The sequence below is a fragment of the Anopheles ziemanni genome, chromosome 3, assembly GCF_943734765.1.
Source record: "Anopheles ziemanni chromosome 3, idAnoZiCoDA_A2_x.2, whole genome shotgun sequence".
NCBI classification, from domain to species: domain Eukaryota; kingdom Metazoa; phylum Arthropoda; class Insecta; order Diptera; family Culicidae; genus Anopheles; species Anopheles ziemanni.
This window is the reverse complement of record NC_080706.1, coordinates 11932564-11953032: the sequence shown is the minus strand read 5'-3', so window position 1 is coordinate 11953032 and position 20469 is coordinate 11932564. Positions and strand designations below refer to the sequence as shown.

Here is a 20469-nt window from a genome sequence, read left to right as displayed (position 1 = left end):
CATCCGCAGTACGATTAAGCCACCGAGACCGGCGTCTGAGTCGGTGGCGGAACCGATGCGGAACGGCCGGTCCGGGAAGCTGGCCGCCCCCAAATAAGGTGAGTTCGATGCGCTGCGTTACGCATCGGTCAGGAATTTTCCGGTCACCGAACGCGACGCTTGGCTGCCCAGCTTGATATTTCATATCGGATGCCGGCGTCGCATCACATGCCATGAAGCTTCGACTTGAAAGATATAAAACAAATAAATAACTACAAGCCATCAACCCCAATTCGATGGTGGCATTCTCGTTACGGCGGCTTTCGCCGAAAACCTTACCCACCGGTAGAACATTCCCGGTGGTACGCTGTGCAGTTAATTTTCTGCTTCACTCAATATTCATATCGCTACACAAATGGCGGTTCGTGTTAAGCAATTTATTACAAAAAAGAAAAAAAAACAACGATCGGACAGAACTTTGAACAACTCTTTTCGAAGCCATCATTGCCTACGCATATCAACGTCCGTCGGTGATGATTGGATAACACCATTCGATACTGCCGAATATAAGTGTCGATTGGAAAATGGAAATTTCTTGTACCTCCCAAATACGATGGGATTGCTCGGGTAGCCATCAAAGCGAAGACTCGACCGGACGATGGATGCCTTGGGAGCTATATTCGAATTCGACAGAACTAAGCAGGCCGAATGTGATTGATCCCATGACAATCAGGCGATGTCGTTCTGCGTATCGCTCAACTTCGTCTCGTTCTATGGATCACATTTAATCAATTCGAGGTCTTGCTGGTAAAAGCAATGAACTCGAGCTCCTACTCCGTACTAGATTTGGATAGATTAGATTTAGATTGAACTTTTGCTTGCAATAGTCTGGGAAAAAAACAACGAGACTACCAATCACAAACAAACTTCTTTGAAAAATCAACACGATATAAAGATGAGTTGACAGTTTGTGCCCACGAGGCTCAATTTAAACTGTTTACAAACATGCTTTTTCAACGATAAAATAAAATACCGATCCACTCTCCCAGTGGCAGCCATTAGCAACGCTGTCCAGCCATCAGTTTAAGGACGTTTCCATGACGAACCTCTTCTCGAAGCGATAACTTTTGCAAAGATAAGAAAACACAGAACAATCGACAGCATTAAAGTTGTGTCTACAAAATTAGGTTTCAGCAGACAGCCAGCCTTTCTAATGAATTGGTCACCCAACCGGTTGCTTGTTTGGGGGGGGGGGGGACTGCGAACCCGGGGACAAATAATCTCGTATTTATGCAGTCTTTTCTTCTCCTCCTCCTGTCTATTTATTTCAGCCTCCGGAGAGCTGTCCTAGCGCCGGGCAGACAGAGATTTGTGCACTCTTCCACTCCGAGGGAAAGCGGTGAAACTCGACCGGTTCGACTCCTTCGCACTGCGTCCGGCAAATCAGGCCGACATTCGACGACATTCTGCTCGACAGCTAAAGCAAACACGGGCGGTTGCTACCCGGAAGGATCAGTTTCTAGCGTAAAAGATGAGATTAGACGGAGGAACGGAAACGGCGAGTGAATTAGGAGACCATATTTAACGTACATATTTGAACGTGATTTCATGTTGCTGGTGCTTCTACTAAATGGAGGAAAGGATAACAGAGGCGACGGAGTTAGACGGAGAAGAAAAACCTACACTAGAAAGAAAACCCCAAGCCCCCAATTTAGATCATGTTGATCGATTCTGTTTGCCAGAGTTTATAGAGAATTAAAGGAAGAATAAAACGAATAACTATTTAAACCAGAGACAGTTTATTTAGTAACGCTATCCCTAGAGAGTTCCCTGTGGTCGGGTCCTGAGATAAAACTATCGGAACACTAGTGTGGCACGGTATCCACGAATTAAGGCTCAAGGAAAAGGTACAAAGTGCAACGGGACGAATTTCAGATGATGATGATGTCTAGAAACGACGAAGTGGAAGCCAAGGAAGTTTAAACTATGAGAATATTCTTGAAATACAGAAGAGCCTGATGATTTGATAACTTGCTAGAGACTGTCTTATTATTCATGCCTCAAAATGAATCCGAAAGTGGTACATCCCGCAATATTTCAAAGCAGTTAAGCTTAATCAAATGATATAAATAAATATTTAGGTTTATTTTCAAATTTATTTTCAACTTATTATATTGACTAACCGAGGTGAAGTAGGTTACTTTCAATTTTGTTTGCATTATCCATAGGCTTATTCTGTTATTGTATTTTTATGATTGACATTAGACTCGCCTTTATGCTTCATAGCACGTGCGCGCTGTGAAACATCAGGCGCCTCCATCAAACATTTCTGCCACCATAATTGATTTATGATGATTGCAGTGCTTTCTCTTCTTATCGGCAATCTCACCGTCACAAAAAATATTGTACACAAACGAAGCGTCATTAGAGTACTTGTTGATAATTTGTACCTTCGGTTTCTCTCTTCCTGTTGCCGCTAGAACCCCTGGATAATAGTCTGGGCGAGATTACCGAAAATAACTTCCATTAATATTCACATCAATCCCGCTGTCACTTTTAGTATCGATAATGGGTCGTACACTGTGCGTTCTTATCTATTGTCCCCAGGTTTATTATACATTAGCTGTTAACGGGGACCCACCGGGCCCCTTTCAATTGGACTTTGCTTTTGTGTGGTTATGTTTTTATGATTCGACGTCTTCTTCGTAATCCCTTGGTCAATTACGCCCCATTGAACGGTACCGAAATCAGTCCAACCGGGCGCAATACCATCCCAAATTAACGTACAGAGATAAATTTGGCCATCGTAGAGGGGTCGAACAATGAAACTATATTTTCATCGAACTAGTCCGTATCAGCAGGGTGTATCACCGTAAGTTCACACTATTAAAAGCTCACCTCGCCTAATACATTTTTTATTAGATTGACACAAAACGACCGAGAAGAGTGGACAACGAACCCACCAAACTACTGACAGCACCAAATTCCACTCATTCGTTATAAACGAAACTGTTGGGCGGTGCACGGCGTGAAGCGAGGAAAAGGGCCAAGCGCACATTTCCTGGACTTCCCGCGCGTCCTGTTTAGCGTTTAGATTGCGTAACGAGGGTACGGTTCGTCGCCATGGTAGCCGGCAAAACTCATCAATGCGTCACGGTGGGGTTTCGGCCACCTTTTTCCCCAAACAAACCAAGTGCACAGTAAGACAGGACCGCAGCAGCATGCGGACAAACAGCAAGAGTGGTGTAAGGTGTAGGGTTTTTCTTTTAATTATCTTTAAAAGCACACGCAAAAAATTAACACACCGTCACTCGACATTAGCTACAAAATATGATCTGATGTTTTCAACTATAGAAATAGTTTATTTGTCACGTTACCTTTTTGGCGAGGTCCGCTCAACGTGTCAAAGTGGTCACACGTGAGAAACATTTTCCTCTGGAATTAAAACCCCCCTTGTTTGCGACCGGTTTTGCAAGCTAGCGGCGTATAATATCAATTATGGTAAAGACACGAAATATAATTAAAAAGTTAAAGAAGGTCGACCTTTTTCGAGCCTTTTTTTTCTGGCCGGCCTCTGTCCCATCGTACGCGTCCCAAAAAAACAACAAAATCAAAAACCCGCAGAAACCGATCCGGAGGATACAGCAAACCCATTCTTCTCACCTTCCTTTTCGGCAAGATGGAATATGCAAATCACACCGGGTGAGGCGTCATCACATGGGCCAGATAAAGACCCCCGAGTTAAAAAAAACTAAGTGGCCGTTGGGGTTGGCGACGATCTCGGCCGGCCGGCGTAAGTGGGTTAGCGGTAGATAACAATCAAATGTTTCGTTATCGTAGGCCAGCACCGGCCGGCGAGACAACCAATCTTCGACAGCATTTTTGCCTCCACCTGCCCTGAAAGGACACTTCCGACGGCGTGTAAGTGTGTGTATGTTTTCTGCTTGATGGTGGTGTGTACCATGTGTGCCTCACACCAACACCTACACACTGCCAACCGTCGTGCGTTGCTGTTTGGAGAGCGATAATCGGAAAGCCATCAGTTCGCTTCCGGTCGGTAACGTTCGCAAACTTTGCACCGTCAGTCCACTTTTCACCCACGCCAGCTCGGGTATTCTCGGTAAAGGTCGTCCAGTAGGCCGTGCTGGTGATGTTTGTTCGCATGACTTGCCCATTTTGCGATGCCACTCGGCCATTTAGGCCAGCGTTTCGAAGCAAAGCAAAAATAGAGATATGAAGGAGGAAAAAAAAACATCAAATCAAGAAAGGCACGCACCTCCCTTCCCACGAAGCCTGCGGTTACCTGTATTATTTCGTAAATATTTACACATATGCCTTTTGCACGTAGGATAGGTCCGAAATGGAAATAAGAATTCAACGAGCTCAGTTATACTGTGCGGAAACGGGAAACGATTACAGCAGAAGCCAATATTGGATGTACGAATTGAGAGTTTTTATACAGGATGTTGTAAATTTTTGCATAACTAAGTAAAACAAAAATAATTTGGCGATGTTCTTTCATGAGGACAGAGTCAATGCATTAGCATCCAACCAAGATATTGATAAAGGACATCTTGCCGCAACAGATATTCCTATGAAACTCATAATTGTGCAAATGTATGTGTAATGCCACCTTTTTCAACCGGTTTTACTTTAAAAAAGTTTGGTAAAACAATTCACATAACTTTGACAGTTATTTTGTTTGTTCTATGATATTTAACTAAATTTCTACTATAAATTATCGATAGTTTTCTCGAATGCGTTGTAGAAAAGGGTGTTGTTATAAAAATCGATCAAACATACTTAGGTTGTATTAGACAGAATCGATATGAGTGAAAATGAATAAGTGTTAAAAACATAGAAAACATTGGGTATGGTTTTTAATAAATTTTTACACAAGCTTTCCTTCATTTGGCTTCATAAATAAGTCCCTTGTTCTATCATTTCATTTCATTTTCCTTTCGAACATACTTTGCTACAAACAAACCGCTCGTACTGAAACTAAAGCTTCGATCGAACGGATGCCGTTTCGCAGGAAAGTGTGAACAAACGAGGCAGCGAGGAACGGGCACCATTTTTCCGCCAGCAAGTTGCACCTAATTCCATTAACGGTAGGTGTTGATGTAGAAGATCAGTTACCGTGGCATGGCGTTTTGTTCTGTCCAAACGGAACGCTCGGGCCAGATTGGTCACAATGACACGTCCGCCATCCTCTGGCTTCGGTCAGACGATGAAGCAATTCGCACGCATATCGACGAGCGGACCGTTGCTTTTCACAAGATGTCCGCAACTTGTTTCGAAACGTGTAGATGTACGATGCTGCCACGGTATGAAACGTTATCCGACACCGAACAAAAAGGGCCAAACAAAACAAAGCTAAGATTCAGGAGAACACGGTAGCGATTTCCCCGATTTGTAGCGAAGTTTCGCGTCCCAATGCGTCACGGCAAATGATCAATCGCTCTGCGGGCGGATTTAAGATTTATGCGGCATCCGAGCGCTGTTTTCCCGGGAGCGATGTTCTTCGTTTCGTGCCCGACTGTCTCACGTTCCGGCGGGGCATTGTCGAGCTCTACGGGGTGGCGGGGGCGCCTGTGCTGAGTAGCCAGGGAAAGTAATTTCCCAGCTGTTGCATCCCATCAAACGCAACAATGCTCTTCCGAGGACGGATAAAGCCGCTTGCCGCTAGGGCCGTCACTAAGAGCCACCACATCTTTCGACTTTGTATTTGTCGCTGAGCCGCTTCTGCATTCTGCTTGATTTTTTCTTTCCCCCCCCATTCGGTTTCTTCCCCACCGCTTTTGCATACGAAAATATGCCACTTTTGCCAGGAGCATGACCGGTGGATGGCAGGGCACGTGCCGGTAGACACAATCAAATTGGAGTGCTTTATCCCCTGTTGGCCGGCTGCCAGGTCAGGTGCTTCCTCGCAGGGTTGCCCACATGGCATCGTTCCTCGCACTGGACCTCGCACTCGGTACCGGATTGGACGAGTGGGAAAGAAAGGCTATTGCAGCGACAGTGTGTTCTTTTCCCAGACAAGCGGACGGAAAGATGAAAATAAAGAAACGAGTCAAATGCAAGCTGACGAAACGGTTCCCTCCCCGTTGCAACTTGATGATAAGCATTTGGCTCGGAACACCGGGACGAATGGATGGGAAAACTTTTCTTAAGCTACCCTCCCCTATTGTGCCAAGGGGTTTTGCTCGTGCAACGACGACATGACCGGTGCGAGCATCAAATTCGCCATCATCGCATCCGGCGCACGGTTGAATAATGCAAGCACGGGGTTTGAGTAGGCGATGACTTCATCGTCGGAAGTACACCGTACCCTTTGGTGAAGAGAAGTGGACCAGCGAATCCTTCTTTAAACTGACCCTGGTATCCGAGCTCCGAAACGAGCACTGACCCGCTTGTGGAACCGCTTGATTTGAGCGTTCGCCAGGGAGGGATGCACACCGTACTTCAACGTGCAAGTCTCTCGAGAACCATCCGAAACGACGTCTTGACCGAGAAACCACCGCCAGTCGAAACTGCTCTTGTTTGGCCCCTGGCTGGCTGAAGGAACCGCCTGGCAACCGGGCCCGGTGTGTATGTTCACCACTTTTGTGCGTGCAAGATTGGCCGTAACCTGATAGCGCCCGTTGGCTCGAATGGGTGAATGAGGTGCGCGTCACAGCCCACTCACAGGAGCCAGCGTACATAAAGCCCTAGCTCCACTCCGCTCGAAAACACACGCGTACGGGTGCCCCTTTGTTGGTGTTTTGTAAATACGCGCCACTGCGCCGGAGAAAATCCGCTGTCAAAACAAAAGCCAAGCCGGGGTACTTTTCCGTCGTACCGCCAACGTGCGCACAGCGTTCCACGGGTTCACCTTGAGCTGATAGCATCACGCAACGTGCTGAAAGCTTGCAGCAGATTGAAATCACCCACCGGCAGACCGCCCAATGGAAAGCGCTCCCAACCGGCCGCAGCACCATTGGAAATATTAGAATAGAATTGAAAACCATGTTTAGAATTGAATCTCATGTAAGTATAAATAAGCCTATTGCTATGGCTATGGGTATCACAAATGCGGAGAATCCTTATGGGGCACTTCATTCATTACTTGGCACAAAATAGTGTTACATGTAAAATGCATATCAAGTTTCTTTAAAATGAAGAGCACGAGTGTTTTAAACAGAGTTCGCATTTATTTCAAGGCAGTTTGAAGCACTACTGTTATATACTCAAACCACGTTGAACCATGTCCCGTTCAAAAGCTAAGTATTTCACCTTATAGAAACATATTAGTAGCACTGCAGAAAGATTAAATTATCCCTTTTTTGTTTTGAAAAGTCACAGATTTTTCACTATAAAACACAACTAAAATAGCGAATCGACATAGCTCATCGATATGAGGAGTTACTTCGAAAACGTTCGCGTAGTAAATTCTTTTAAATTATGAAAAGTGCATCTAAACTAATAAAATCCATAGTGCGGTTTGCATTCAAACACACCAAAGTAACAGTTTGTTTCATAAGTTAACTCAAATTCAGACTAAAATGTTAAGTATGCATTGTAATTGAACGCTTCGTATAATCGAAAAAGAGATAAAACGCATTTGTTTTATGTACAAGAGAAGAAAGGTTCAAGACAAAAAACAAAACCATGCTTCAATGTGTCAGAATTTCATAAAATATTTTTGAATAAATTACTCCAAAAGAGAAATCTCGCTTCATAATCCAAGAAAGCAAATTTCCTCAGAGTATTTTTCCATATCTTGTTTCTTGTTCGTCGTTAAAACGTTGAATCTGTAAGAAACTCTCGAGAAAATTGTTCACAAACAATATTGTATCCTTCGTTGAATCCATTTGTAATATTTTGCACCAATAGTACTTAACGAATGCGTTAAATAATCCGACCTAAAGGCTTCCTAATAATTAATGAGCGCATTTATCCGGCAGTTGCAAATCAATGCATGATCACGCCCGTGCTGTAGGAAACAAAAACGAGCCAGATTAGGAGAAAGACGTTTGTTGTTGTCCGGTACACACCCGGCACGCTTATCAGCCTCCGGGCGCATGTTTGGGAGATCCAACTTTCCCACCAGATCCCACCCGTTCCGGTCCACACCGAAACAAAATCGCTGGCAACGGTGGATAAAAATATCGGTGGATAAATATGGCGCGAAGCATCATCACAACATCTCAGTGACTGTTTGAGCAGGGAAATATCACACCATCACCACGGGCTTAGCGAGATAACGGCGGCGTGTGCGATACGAGATCTCGGTGGGTAAGATCGACTGCAATCACCGCTGCGGTTTCCAGTAGTCCCCGAGGTGCGCTGGACGGTGCACAATTTCGTCCCTCTTCGCCAGAGCCATGTGTGTCGCCTACGGGCAGGTGATTATAGTGCCCATCGCAAACGCGACGCGTAGCTGAGGTTCAGTGAAAAAAGGAAAGCGCAGGTCATTCCCAACGGAGCGCACGTAGCCGTCGTCGTGCGCCGGAAATCAATTTCCCACACCGTCCCACAGCGTACAGCGCGACGTCCGGTCGATCATAGCTCAATCGAACCGGAGCAGGATCAGCGAACGGAACGCTCTCCTCGATACGTGCAACCGGAAAACTGGCCGCCAGCACCATGGACCGACCGGCGACGACGGAGAAACCCGTGACGGATAAACACACCAAAACAATAGCAATCAATGAGCCACCAGAAGCGGGCGAAGGTGAGCTGACGTGCGGGGAGCGGCGGGGAGGATGCCGACGGCCTGTGAGATGGCGTTGTCGCGTTCGTTTTTTGCCCATTCGAGCCACTCGGCGCTGCCACATCGGGAAAATGGGCTGCGCTCCGAAAATGGCGGATGTCGCCAAGTCGATCATAATCGTAAAATTAAACCATCTAGTGTAGCGTGTCATAAAGCGAAGCCGGGCACGTCGTCGGCACGTGGTTCGGGCGACGGTGGAAGCGCGCGAACCGTCGGAGCCGTTTGGATGTCGTTCGGTCGGTTTTATTCGAACCGAGGGCAATTATTAGGGACGTTAAAGGGCCGCGCGGGAAAGCCTAATGATCCACACAAAATCGCATTGAAACGCGTGCAGCCACCAGCGATGGTTGGTGATCCGAAGCGACGACTCGGAGGCATCTGTTGAATAATTGAAATTTCCCCTCGAACGGGGTTGTACAGTTTTTGATGGTGGAAAAGATTTCACTGTTGTTCTATCATGGTTCGTGAATTTTGATCGAGTAAACACCGTTGGGAAATCCAACAAAAAAATCACATACTCAGTTCTGCTGAACTGAGTAACATGTAAATACCATGTTGGTTTTACATTTAAAGGTAATTCAATCAGTCACCGGTCGACCTACATTTGGTTGGGAAGGTAGGCGTGGTGAGTGTTTCGTAGAAATGTACAACCCACTCGAAATTTCATGCCATGTTTCAAGCATGTTAATTATAAACTTTTTTTTATTTTGTTCTCATATGACTTCTAGACCCGAACCACCAAAACGATACATTTCATCGGTTTTGCTCTAAATAGCTTTGATTCTTTCGTTGCTTCGTAGAAAATTATACCTACGTATTATTATGATCCAAAAGAAGCAACATCTAGTTGAGTTTTCATGTTTTAAGTGCATCGTTGATATCACTTTTAAGCATTTGTACCGGCATTTATGGCAATAAAATCAGTAGGGCAGTATTTCTAACACTCGGCAAGTAAGTATGCCAAAGTTAGTCTGCTGCTAAAAATACGTTCTATTTTATTTATGTAATTGAATGAAAGCTCAATTGGTTTACAAGTGAACTACACAAAATCCAGTTTTTTTATTTAAAATTTAGATCTAACTGTCTTTATAAATAAAAAAAGGGTATCTAAAGTCAATTGGTATCGTCCATGCATTTTTGAAAAAAAAGCTCTAATAATAACGCACACTTTCGATAAATAGGTCCTTAAAACAGATTCTTGCAATCATCGTTACGTGCTTCAAATGAACGTCGATGACGTGTGTTTCAATTTTAACGAGCTCGATATCCTTTGGGATGCACCATGAGCTAGAGTTCATTTAAACGCGTAGCGTAACGATAGCAACCTCGGACAGTCTCTCTCCCCCTTTCTCTATCTCCCTCTCGTTGTACGAGAACCGGCATGCCAGAAGGTATACAATAAATTAATTTAAATACCAGCATCTTTGAGCGTAAGCTCCTCCTCGAGCCGAACGGAGGACGCGGCTTCATAAACTGCTTATATTATGAAAAGCTCCTCGCTTCCTTCCCCCTTGCCCCTACAGTAGGTCCGGCTGACTTCGAGACGGCCATCGCCGCCACGGGCTACGGGCGCTTCAACTACATCCTGCTGCTGGTGGCGATGCCCTGCTGCATGACGACCGTCTTCGAAACGACCACCATGTCGTACGTGCTGCCGAGCGCCGAGTGCGACCTGAACCTCTCGCTGGCCGACAAGGGCATGCTGAACGCCATCACCTACACCGGTAAGCAGCTGCACCCGAGCCGCAACCGGAACGACGTCACCGTCGAGCGACCCTATTCAGTGTCCGGCAAAGTCTTTTCCATTTGGCAACAAGTAACACAACCTTTCTGTCTCTCTCTCTCTCCCTCCAACCTACAAGGTATGATAACATCCGCCTTCCTCTGGGGCTTCCTGTCCGACACGTACGGCCGGAAGCGGCTGCTCGTGGTCGGCTTCCTGCTGGACAGTACCTTCAACGTCCTGTGCGCCCTCAGCCAGAATATGGCGACCATAATGGTTTTCAAATTTATGGGTGGCTTCGTGTAAGTAGCGCAAGCGGGACCTTGCCACCGGAAATCTCTACCACGGTGTTTGTGTATGTGTGTGTGTGTGTGCCCCCTTTAGAGATTAGCCGACGATATGGAAATTGGCCAAATTATGGATGCACTCGGACTGGGCCAGGGTTGATTCCAGTGCATTCCGGTTCCCTCGGTTCCCCAGTGTGCGGTTGTTTGTGTGTGTGTGTGTATATGTGTGTCCACGATTAGTGACGGTTTGTTAGCCCCGGGATAGCAGAAATTGCTTTCACTTGTTCTGGTCAGCTTTCCTGGCGTACCGCATGCCTTACCGAAGAGGGGAACAGGAACTCTTTCGGGCCACAGGACGTTTCAGTAGCTTTCGGTGCTGCAGTTCGCACGATGTTTGCGAATGATTATATTGATAATCCTTGTGCAATGTGCGAAGTGAAAACGTTTCCGTTGATCGTGGGAAAACGTTTTGCATGTGCTCGGTGGCTTCGTGCTGTTCAAATATTTGCACCGTTGCGAAATGACAGGGAAATGGATGCGCGGTCAGCAAGTTTAGGGACAACAAAAAAGAGGTTTTTTATGAGAAACAGAGTATTATTCGAGTGCATTAGGATTAATTTAATGGTAATCGTAGTACTGACGTTCGAAACAAAACTTGGCAAAACGAATTCGTAACGAATCGTTGATTTTTCAAAATATTAAGGAGATATTGCGAACGAAACATGCTACAATTACAATTTAATCTGAAACGATGATGAACTAGTGATGTACGTACAGAGTAAGGATGGGTGATTGAGTTGAATCTTACTATTAAACGATTGATTTAAATCCTAACGGTTGTTTTTATTACTCCGTTTTGAATTGAATCCTTCAAGGGATTCGAATCGCAAAAAAGTGAATGAGTCAGCAAAAGAGTTACTAGTCGCCAAAGAGAATCGAATCTCAAACTGGAATTCAAATCTCGAATTGGGATTCGAATCTCAAACTGGTACTTTACATACGAACTTTATATGAATACATATACAGTTTGAGATTTGAATCCTTATTTGAGATTCGAATCTCAGTTTGGGATTCGACTCTCTTTGGCGACTAGTAACTCTTTTCTTCACCCTTGGAATTCGAAACTCTTCGTGCAACTCGTTTACTCACTCATTCATTATTTTCGAATTTGAATTCCTGTCAAAGATTTGAATCTCTAATAACTAATTTTACACGCTTCAAATCACAAAAAAGAGACTTAAAGATTCAAATTCTCGTGACAATTGGTCACTCTGGTTCAAATCTTTTAAAAGTGTTGTTATTCTCATCACTAGATTAAACCACTTTCCATTCACTGTATCTTCCACACGTCGGTCGGATGAAGCAGTAGAAACCAGAATTAGAACTCATTGCAGCGGGTGAGAGGTGAACGGAGGGAGGGTGCAGATGGCGTGTGTCCCAATTCCGGCATCGATCATTAAACTCCGGAAATGGTAGACAACGACGAGGAGCTGGGAAAACGTATTAAATCTGTCTCATTTCGCCCGGAAACTGGCAGCGTTTCGTTTGATGTTCGCCTTTCCGGTATGCGACGTGACGAGATTGAGCCACAGACAAACACACACACACACACACTTCCGGGTCTGATTTGTTTGACTTGCAGCAACTTCGAACGCCGACCATTGAACCGACGAAAATAAACGTCGCGAATTCTGCGGGACGAGGAATCAATAATCGGATGGAAGAAACTTTTGAAAGTCCTCTCTACTCGCTCCTAACGAAGTAGGAAAATAAAACTTTATGCGTTTGCGTGATTTAGATCGAACCGTCGATTGGTTGTCGATTTAAATGCGTGCCTCATCGCTGTGATATGCTGAAGATTTAACAGATCTTGTACTCCTTGGCATACGTTTACAGCATCTGCGGACCGTTTGCCGTGCTGATGGCGTACCTGTCCGAGTTCCACAGTCTGCAGCACCGCTCCCGGGTGATGATCGTGCTGGGTGTGTTCTACAGTGCCGCCAACATGCTGCTACCCGCCCTTGCCTGGCTGATAATTCCACAGTCGTGGAATCTGGTGATTGGCAACGGAATGTTCGGTAAGTACTTTCGAAAAACCCCGGCAGCCAACATCGACACATACCGACAGGACGTACTTTGCATTTCGATAGCGAATTCACGCAGCCCCGAGACAGTTTGGCTTCGACGAACCGAAGGCTGCATTAACGGAACCTGATTTATCTGTCAGCTCCAGCGACTGCCGTCGGTCAATCGCAGGCGGAATCATTCGCATCCATTGTCCGCTTGGACGGAAACGTTCTCCTGCGTCGATTCCGGCATTATTTCCGGGGAAGGAATAATGTTTGCCTAATCCCTTGTGAATGGGCGAAAATTGCAACTTATGCAAGCCAGCCCCCGGTTGCATTATGCACGCGAACACTTGCTACGCCGATAGTCCGTGAACGGAAAATGTTAAATTGAAGAGATCGAAAAGCGATTTTTCAAGAGCTTTTAGGATAGCTAGGCTGTTTTACGTTCTGTTGGAGGCTGTGATTTAGCCTGAACCGATCCTTTAAGTTAGTCACATTCGAAGGGTTATGTAATTTTCACTTTTTATGCTCGAATAGTTTAAAAAGGAATAAAAGCTTAGCTGGGAAGAACAGATAAGCAAACACGTTAGGTAACATGAGCCTAGAAATTGCTGGCAAATTTTTGAGTGCTGTTTACTCTTGAAAATGCTTTTTGCTGCCATTCGATACTTAAAGCGATTCTGAATAGTTTTCTCTTGCTATTGTGCGCAGTGTGGGTATAATTTTCACTTTATTAAATTTTATATCCAATGAATTAAATTCGAACCGGAATAGATTGATGGTTTGTTAATGAACGTCATAATTGTTGATTCCATTTGAATAACCACCTTTGCACATTTTGTATAAACATGTTTAAGGGGGCGTTAAATTATTGAGTGGTTGTACAGTGTAATGAGCAAAATCCAATCATCGGTCTTAGTAGGAAAAGAAATCGCTGAAGTGTATTAATACCCAGTCTCGTGTTTAGTAAGATATTTTCTCTGAACCATGTTTTATTTTCGCAAAAACATAGGAAAAGGGATGCAACAAATTTTAATTACTTTACCTGGAACAACCGGAAACTGCGTACCGGTAAGACTGAAGTATGTTTACCTCCAAAAGCATTCACCAAGCATCTCACGGGAAGCGAAGGACTCGTGGACATTCTGTCGAATTGAAAAGACTCGCGACAACGATAATGGGGTTCGAAAAAACTTTATGGCGACGAATAAAAGAATCAACGTTAATAAAAATCGACGACACCAGTTCGAGATGCCACCACCCACTTCCAATTCACACCTCGTTGGAGTAATGAACAGACAGAAAAAAATGGTAAACCCTGTGCCTCATAGCACCGACACGTTGATTCTGTAATGGCGAATCGATCGCATTAAACAGGGGGAAAAGGAAAAGTTTAATATCGAAATGAAGATAAAACGGCCGAGGCACACTTGCCGGGAGCTACCAGTGCTGTCGCTGGCGCTAATGAAACGAGTCAAATAACCAATCAAGTGGTTCGCCGAGGCGTTCGGTGGAAAAGGCTCAGCACCCGGCCGGCACCGATTCAGGCGCAAAATTCGTCGAACCGTCGCCTGGCAACGGATAAATTGAATTTTCGAGCATTCTCCTAAACCGTCTCGTTCTTCTCGTGTCGTTGAAGGTTCTGTCGGTTTGCTCCATGTGTTCCCGACGGGGATTGAAGGATTATTATAAGCAGTTAATGGTGGTTGTAACAGGCAAATAATAAGCTTTTTCGCTCGAAACGAAACTCTCCGTGCAATGAGCGCAGACTGTATTTGATCATTACCAGATTGTGTAACTGGGGTCGTCACAGTAATGATCCTAAACATGGAAATACAACGGAGTCAAAGGCCTATATTACTTTACAAGAATTGGACCTATGATGTGACAGTGAAAACTGATTTGATCGCACGGATACAAATTTACACGGAGAGACTTACTGATTTTTTTGTCTTGTTGTCATCAAATGTTACGATTTCTTTGTAAACAGTTTTTTCCAATAGTTAGCGTTGGATATTAGTTCAATTAAGGCGTTTTAACGAAGTTTTGGTTTTTACCAACGTCAAATGAAATCACACGATCTTTTGTTGTAATTTTATACAGGACATTCCCTTATTACCTTCTTACTAATCGTTTAAGTCCCCATCCATCATTTGTTATGAAAATGTGTACAATGAAAATATATTATATTTTACTAAAAGAAATTTCTTAGATTGCTTCCTCCAGAATCACACTGTTTGTTTTTCTAACCAAGCGAAAAACTATTTACTGCTTTTTCTCACCAATTTTATCAATGACACCTTTGATCAAACTCTTGGAAGCGAAAACTCGTCATCTGCCAAAAATAGCGTCACAAGAAATCTGTGTCGACGACTTCCAGCGAATGCGCTCCCCTAGTTTTGTGTGAGTGTTTCCAATCTTTCCATTCCCTTCCCGGAAGCAGGAATGTCAATGAAAGCTTTCGAAAAACGGTAGGGTGGAACCTACTTGCCCCTCCCCCCTAATTAGTATTGATTGCTTCGGCCGCATTCTCCCGTCAGAAGGGATCTAAGCCAGGGATGTCAAACATGCTGGCCACATGCGTCCCGCAAGAACATTGGATGCGGCCCGCGACCCCTTTGAAACAATAAAAAAAAATCCTTGAGTATTGGCTTACGTTTGAATAGCAAACAATTTGTTTGTGATTGGTTCGCGAACTGCGAATTGGAAGAGAACTGAAACAATGCCAATTTTAAAAACTTCTGTAAGAAAGTGATATACGACTTTGATCCACATTACGGCGATATATAGCGGTTGACAAGAGCACAGGTTTTACATAAATTGTTCAAGACAAGCGAATAAATAGTGTTCATAGAACACAAACATGATGAACTACAAGAGCATTCTAAATAAAATAACAGATGCGGGGCAATAAGTTAGCTATGGTAATAATACACCTTTACATTTCTAAAATCTGTACCATAATGCACAATAGTGTTGAACACTGATAAGAACATAATTTCATCATTCCAATCAATTATACGTTTTGGCCTGCGAACCTATTTTGGGAGGAAATGCGGGCCGCGAGGTCAAACGAGTTTGACATCACTGATCTAAGCCGTGCCACCTTTCCCTGGTCGTAATCTAACACCTCACTGGCAATGTGATAGCGAGCAGGGTTGATGAACAATTCGTCGACCATTAGGATGCAAATTGAATTGCTCCTGGTCATTTGTGCACACATACCCTCCTTGCAGGAGCAGGGAGAAAAGCCTGTTGGAAAGGCGAATATTTAATTTAACTTCACGGGACGCAATCGATTGAATTTCCTGCCTCTGGATGATGCTATTGATCTGTGTTCCTTTCCGGTGGATACTTGCACACACCCGCATTATATCGTCAGCATCGTCGGGTGGTGCCGGTGGTAATCAAACTGGACGCTCACCGAGAACGAACCCTGATGGTCATTTGATGGCACGACACAGATGGCGTGACAGATCTTTCGATTGTTATCCGGCACCGGTGCCTTCAACGACTTATAACCGTTTTTCGCCCGGCCTCGTTGCAGAGATCCACTCGTGGCAGATCTTCCTGGCGGTCAGCTGCCTGCCCGCTGTGCTGAGCGGCCTCAGTATGATGTTTCTCCCCGAGAGCCCCAAGTTCCTGATGTCGAAGGGGCAGAACGAGCGTGCGCTCGCCGTCTTCCGGTGGCTGCACGCCATCAATACCCGCGGCCGAGAGCAGTTTCCGGTAAATTAGCGACTGCAACTGTACGGCGGCGCCAACCCGTCACCTCCTTGGTTTCTTCTCTTGTATTTTCTCGTTTTCCCGCGCCTGCAAACTGCACGTAATGGTTGATGTCATGTCCACCGGTCCCCCTGCTGCTGGATTAGATTAAGGAGCTAATCAACGAGCTGGCAGCAACGAGCACCGAATCAACACCCGGCAAGCTGGCGGGGTCGAACGCGGGCGGAGACAAGCCGGTCGCCGGCACCGGGCTCGGCGAAGGCTTCCGCCAGCTGGGCATCATGTTCCGGAAGCCACATCTGAAGAACGCTTGCCTGGTGTACGGCATACAGTTTGGGATTCTGCTGGGGTAGGCAAAACCGCGCCAACGACCTAGCGCTATCATGGTTTCGTGAATTGATCCGGTTTCGTTCGCTCCGGTCCTAGGTTAAACACCTTCCGCCTGTGGGTGCCGCAGCTTTTCACCATCATCGAGGAGTTCGAACACGAGCAGCATCTCACGCATCTCGACGCATCGTCCTCGCAGGCCACACTCTGCGAGATGCTCGCCTACAAGGTCAACAAGACGCAGCACATGCAGGAGCAGTGGCTAGAGCGTGACGTTGCTCGGGCCCTCCACGGGCCGGAACCGGCTGGCGTCGAGCCGCTCAGCGACATCCTCAAGTGCACGGCCGTAAGTCCACAGGCCCTGTCATCTCTGCAGCTGGGGCGGATTTATTTTGCTTTCCCTTTATTTCCCTCATTGCATGCTGGGCGAAACCGGAACCACAACGGCGCACAGACAACGGAAGGTCGGATCTATCTGTACTCATTAATCATCGGGTGCGTCGGCATCGGTGCGTACGGCGTTACGACGCTCATGATTAATTCCATCGGCAATCGGAACATACTCGGTAAGTGCGTGACGATGGTCCGTTCCTAACCTCAATTCGGCCGGTGTTGTGCGTTCCGGGTCAGCTCGAGACAAAGATCGGAGCAACATCGTTTATCGTCCACCCGCAAGGAGCGGAGGGCTATCGAATAACCGCGACGTTGCTGCTGCTCATCCGTCCGCCATGTTCGCTTTGCCGAACGACCAACATGGCCGGGGGTGTGTGCTTTGCATGATGTGCTTGATTTAGCGCAACTGCTCCATTCCGGCTGGCGATGCGGTCCGGCTGCTGACTGGCACCATTACGTGCCGGTAATGAAACGGATGCCATTTCTTGCAACGCCAGCATAGCAAAAAACAACCCCGGTTCGTCGGGAGTAACTTAAACGTCTAAGAGTGGACCATATTTCGCCGTACGGTGAGAGGTTGGTGAAGTCTTTTAGATGGGTCTTTTAAGCGCCGTTGGCTTCGCTTCCGGTGACTCGGAGACCAGCATGCCGCCAGACAAACAATTTGTCTTCGGATGATCGGATGAAAAGAGAATCCCGTGATCCGTTTTAACAGCTTAAACCATCCGGGGAGAGTTTAGAATCGCGAATTGGCGTCCGCTAGGCAAGGCGTTTGAAGCCCATCCATCAAGCCGAAATTGCCGTCCGGAGAAATATGTCCACTCAAAAACGCTCGGAAAACAAAAATCCATCACTAGTGAGCGCTCGAAATGGGTTCGCCATTTAATAGTAACAAATCGTCCGGGGTTCTCTGATAAAGCTGAAACGGAAAGTCCGTTCCGACCACTTTGCTGTCAAGGTCACGGGTCAACCGGAAAACACGAGGATAAAAAACGGCCTACCACATTAAGCTTCGTTGCTCCGGACTGAATGAATTGGAGTTTCCCCGTGCGGCGTGGCATTAATTATCCGCGCAGTCTCTGGGAATTCTGGGCTGGCGAAAAAGGAATTGAACAAACGATAAACAAACACCAGCCCGTGGCCGTTTGTCATCGGTAAATTAAAACTGAAATTAATCTCTAACGGGCACACTTCTCTTCTTAATTCGTCCGGTCCGGTGCTTCGCATAAACATTCCTTATCGATTGGCCGACGTTTTTAAGTTTATTTTCCTTCATCTGTTTGGTTTTCATCAATTTTACACATCGGAGTTTATTATGCGCTGCGATTAAACGTTCTTTTTAAAATCTCCAAAATATTCACCCGTCGTAATTTTCGTCGTTAATGCACACTCCTTAAAAACATTTTTAAAGTTAATTTAATAGCCGTATCATTTAAAGTTTTCCCAAATTTTCCTCTTCCCTGACATAAAGGCGGCCTTTGATGGATGTAGATAACATTCGATAAAATTGACCCCAATCGTAAAAGTGGTAAACTGTTCCCTAGAAGCACAAAATAATAAACTCGTAAAGCTCAATACGAAGAAAACCAAAAGGAGATCGACTCCTCGTAACAAACTTAAGAGGGACACATATTAAAGCAAAGCCTCTACAAAAATGTTAACAAAAACTGCAAAAAATCGTCAAAACTCACGATATTCCATATACGATGAAGGAAAATCGTGATTACTGAAAATGCCACCATAAAATTATATAAATTCCTTAAAGAATAGCAAAAAATTATCACACCTCAAGCCTCACATCTTAAATGCAAGAAATGGTACAGAAGAAATCGGAATCGATCGTTTAACTTCAATACACATTTTTCTCATCTATTTTGTATAATCCTCTTATTCCAAAAATAATTCCTCGTGTCTTCCCAGCCCTTCGTTTACATGAGATAATTAAATGCGTTATTATGTTATCAAACTGCGAAACAAACTTACGAATGTACCGCTCACTTTCAGCTCACACGCTGTGTTTGTTTCACTTTTAGGCTCAAAATAGGACAACCGAGATAAAAAAAAGAGATTCCACGCATATCCAACACCTCAAACAGGCACGTCATCTGCTTCTGCGAAAGCAGACAGTTTCGATGAAGCTACTGCCGCGCGTAAACGAGATTCTGTCCGTGGAATTTTCCACACCAGCAGCAATTTTCCCCAGAAGCACGCCTGCTTGAACAAAGCCCTTCGGAACATTAACAAACTTGTATTTCAACGCATGCTTGTACTTTAACGCTAGCCTTCCCGTCCGTCAGTTTTTCTTGCGAACACACGTGAAGCTAGCAGAAAATGAGAAAGTTGGTATATCCGTGAGAAAGTTGGGCACAACCGGCCCCCGTTTCCTGGCGCAATGAGCCGTGCATCATTGCGTCATCCACATGGTTCCAGCAGGAGACCTCTGATCCGCTCGGATCACGCTGCGGGTTGATTTATTCCGAATCCGGCCGAAATGCAGCGAGCGAAAGGAAGAAGTCGTGTGATTTAGTGCCGCTATTAACATCTACCGAAGACATCTCGGCCGCAACTCATCTGCCCTCACGTTCGCCCTCCTCCCTCTTTCCCTCTCCCTCAGTGTACGGACTGCTGCTGGCCGGAACGAGCGGAACCGCCCTCTACTGGGCCCGCAGCTCCCTCGTCACCCTCATCCTGTCGTCCTGCTACATCACTATCTGCAGCATCGCATCAACGGCCCTGGTCGGCGCCGTCGTCGCCATGTTCCCCACCTCGATGCGGTCAGTATCCGTCCTGGCCAACACCCATGCGCCTAATGGGAACCAAATGGGTTGAGTGTGTTGCTTCTTGTTCTCATTGTGAGTTTTTCCTTCTTTTTTTCCCCCCCGGATGTCCACCTCCCTGCAGAACGATGGTGGTCTCGCTGACGATGATGTTCGGCCGCACCGGGTCCATCATCGGCAACGTGGGGTTCCCGTATCTGATGGCGCTCGGGTGTCTGCCGCCCTTCGTGATGATCGGAGCGATTGTGATTGGTGAGCAGTGCGCCCGGAAGCATGTGTGTGCCTTTGCCAAACTCCCCACGCTAACTCTCTCTCTCTCTCTCTTTCACTTTCTCCTTCCGGTTGGAACGTTGGAAAATCGTGCGAATCCGATGCAGCTGTCGCCGTGGTTTCCCGGTTGCTGCCGAGGACGGTGAAAAAACCGCTTCAATAG

At 45.7% G+C, this 20469-nt stretch overlaps 1 protein-coding gene across 1 annotated transcript; it reads left to right on the top strand.

Moving 5' to 3' along the window:
* Positions 1 to 8607: 8607 nt before the first annotated feature.
* LOC131284078 (uncharacterized) lies at positions 8608 to 20469 on the top strand. The gene is made up of 11 exons (XM_058312932.1): positions 8608 to 8695; positions 10258 to 10458; positions 10597 to 10759; positions 12641 to 12822; positions 16361 to 16542; positions 16686 to 16888; positions 16966 to 17212; positions 17321 to 17432; positions 19874 to 20033; positions 20161 to 20288; positions 20414 to 20469. Exons 1-11 carry the CDS (start codon positions 8608 to 8610, stop codon positions 20467 to 20469), a joined length of 1722 nt encoding a protein of 573 aa, XP_058168915.1.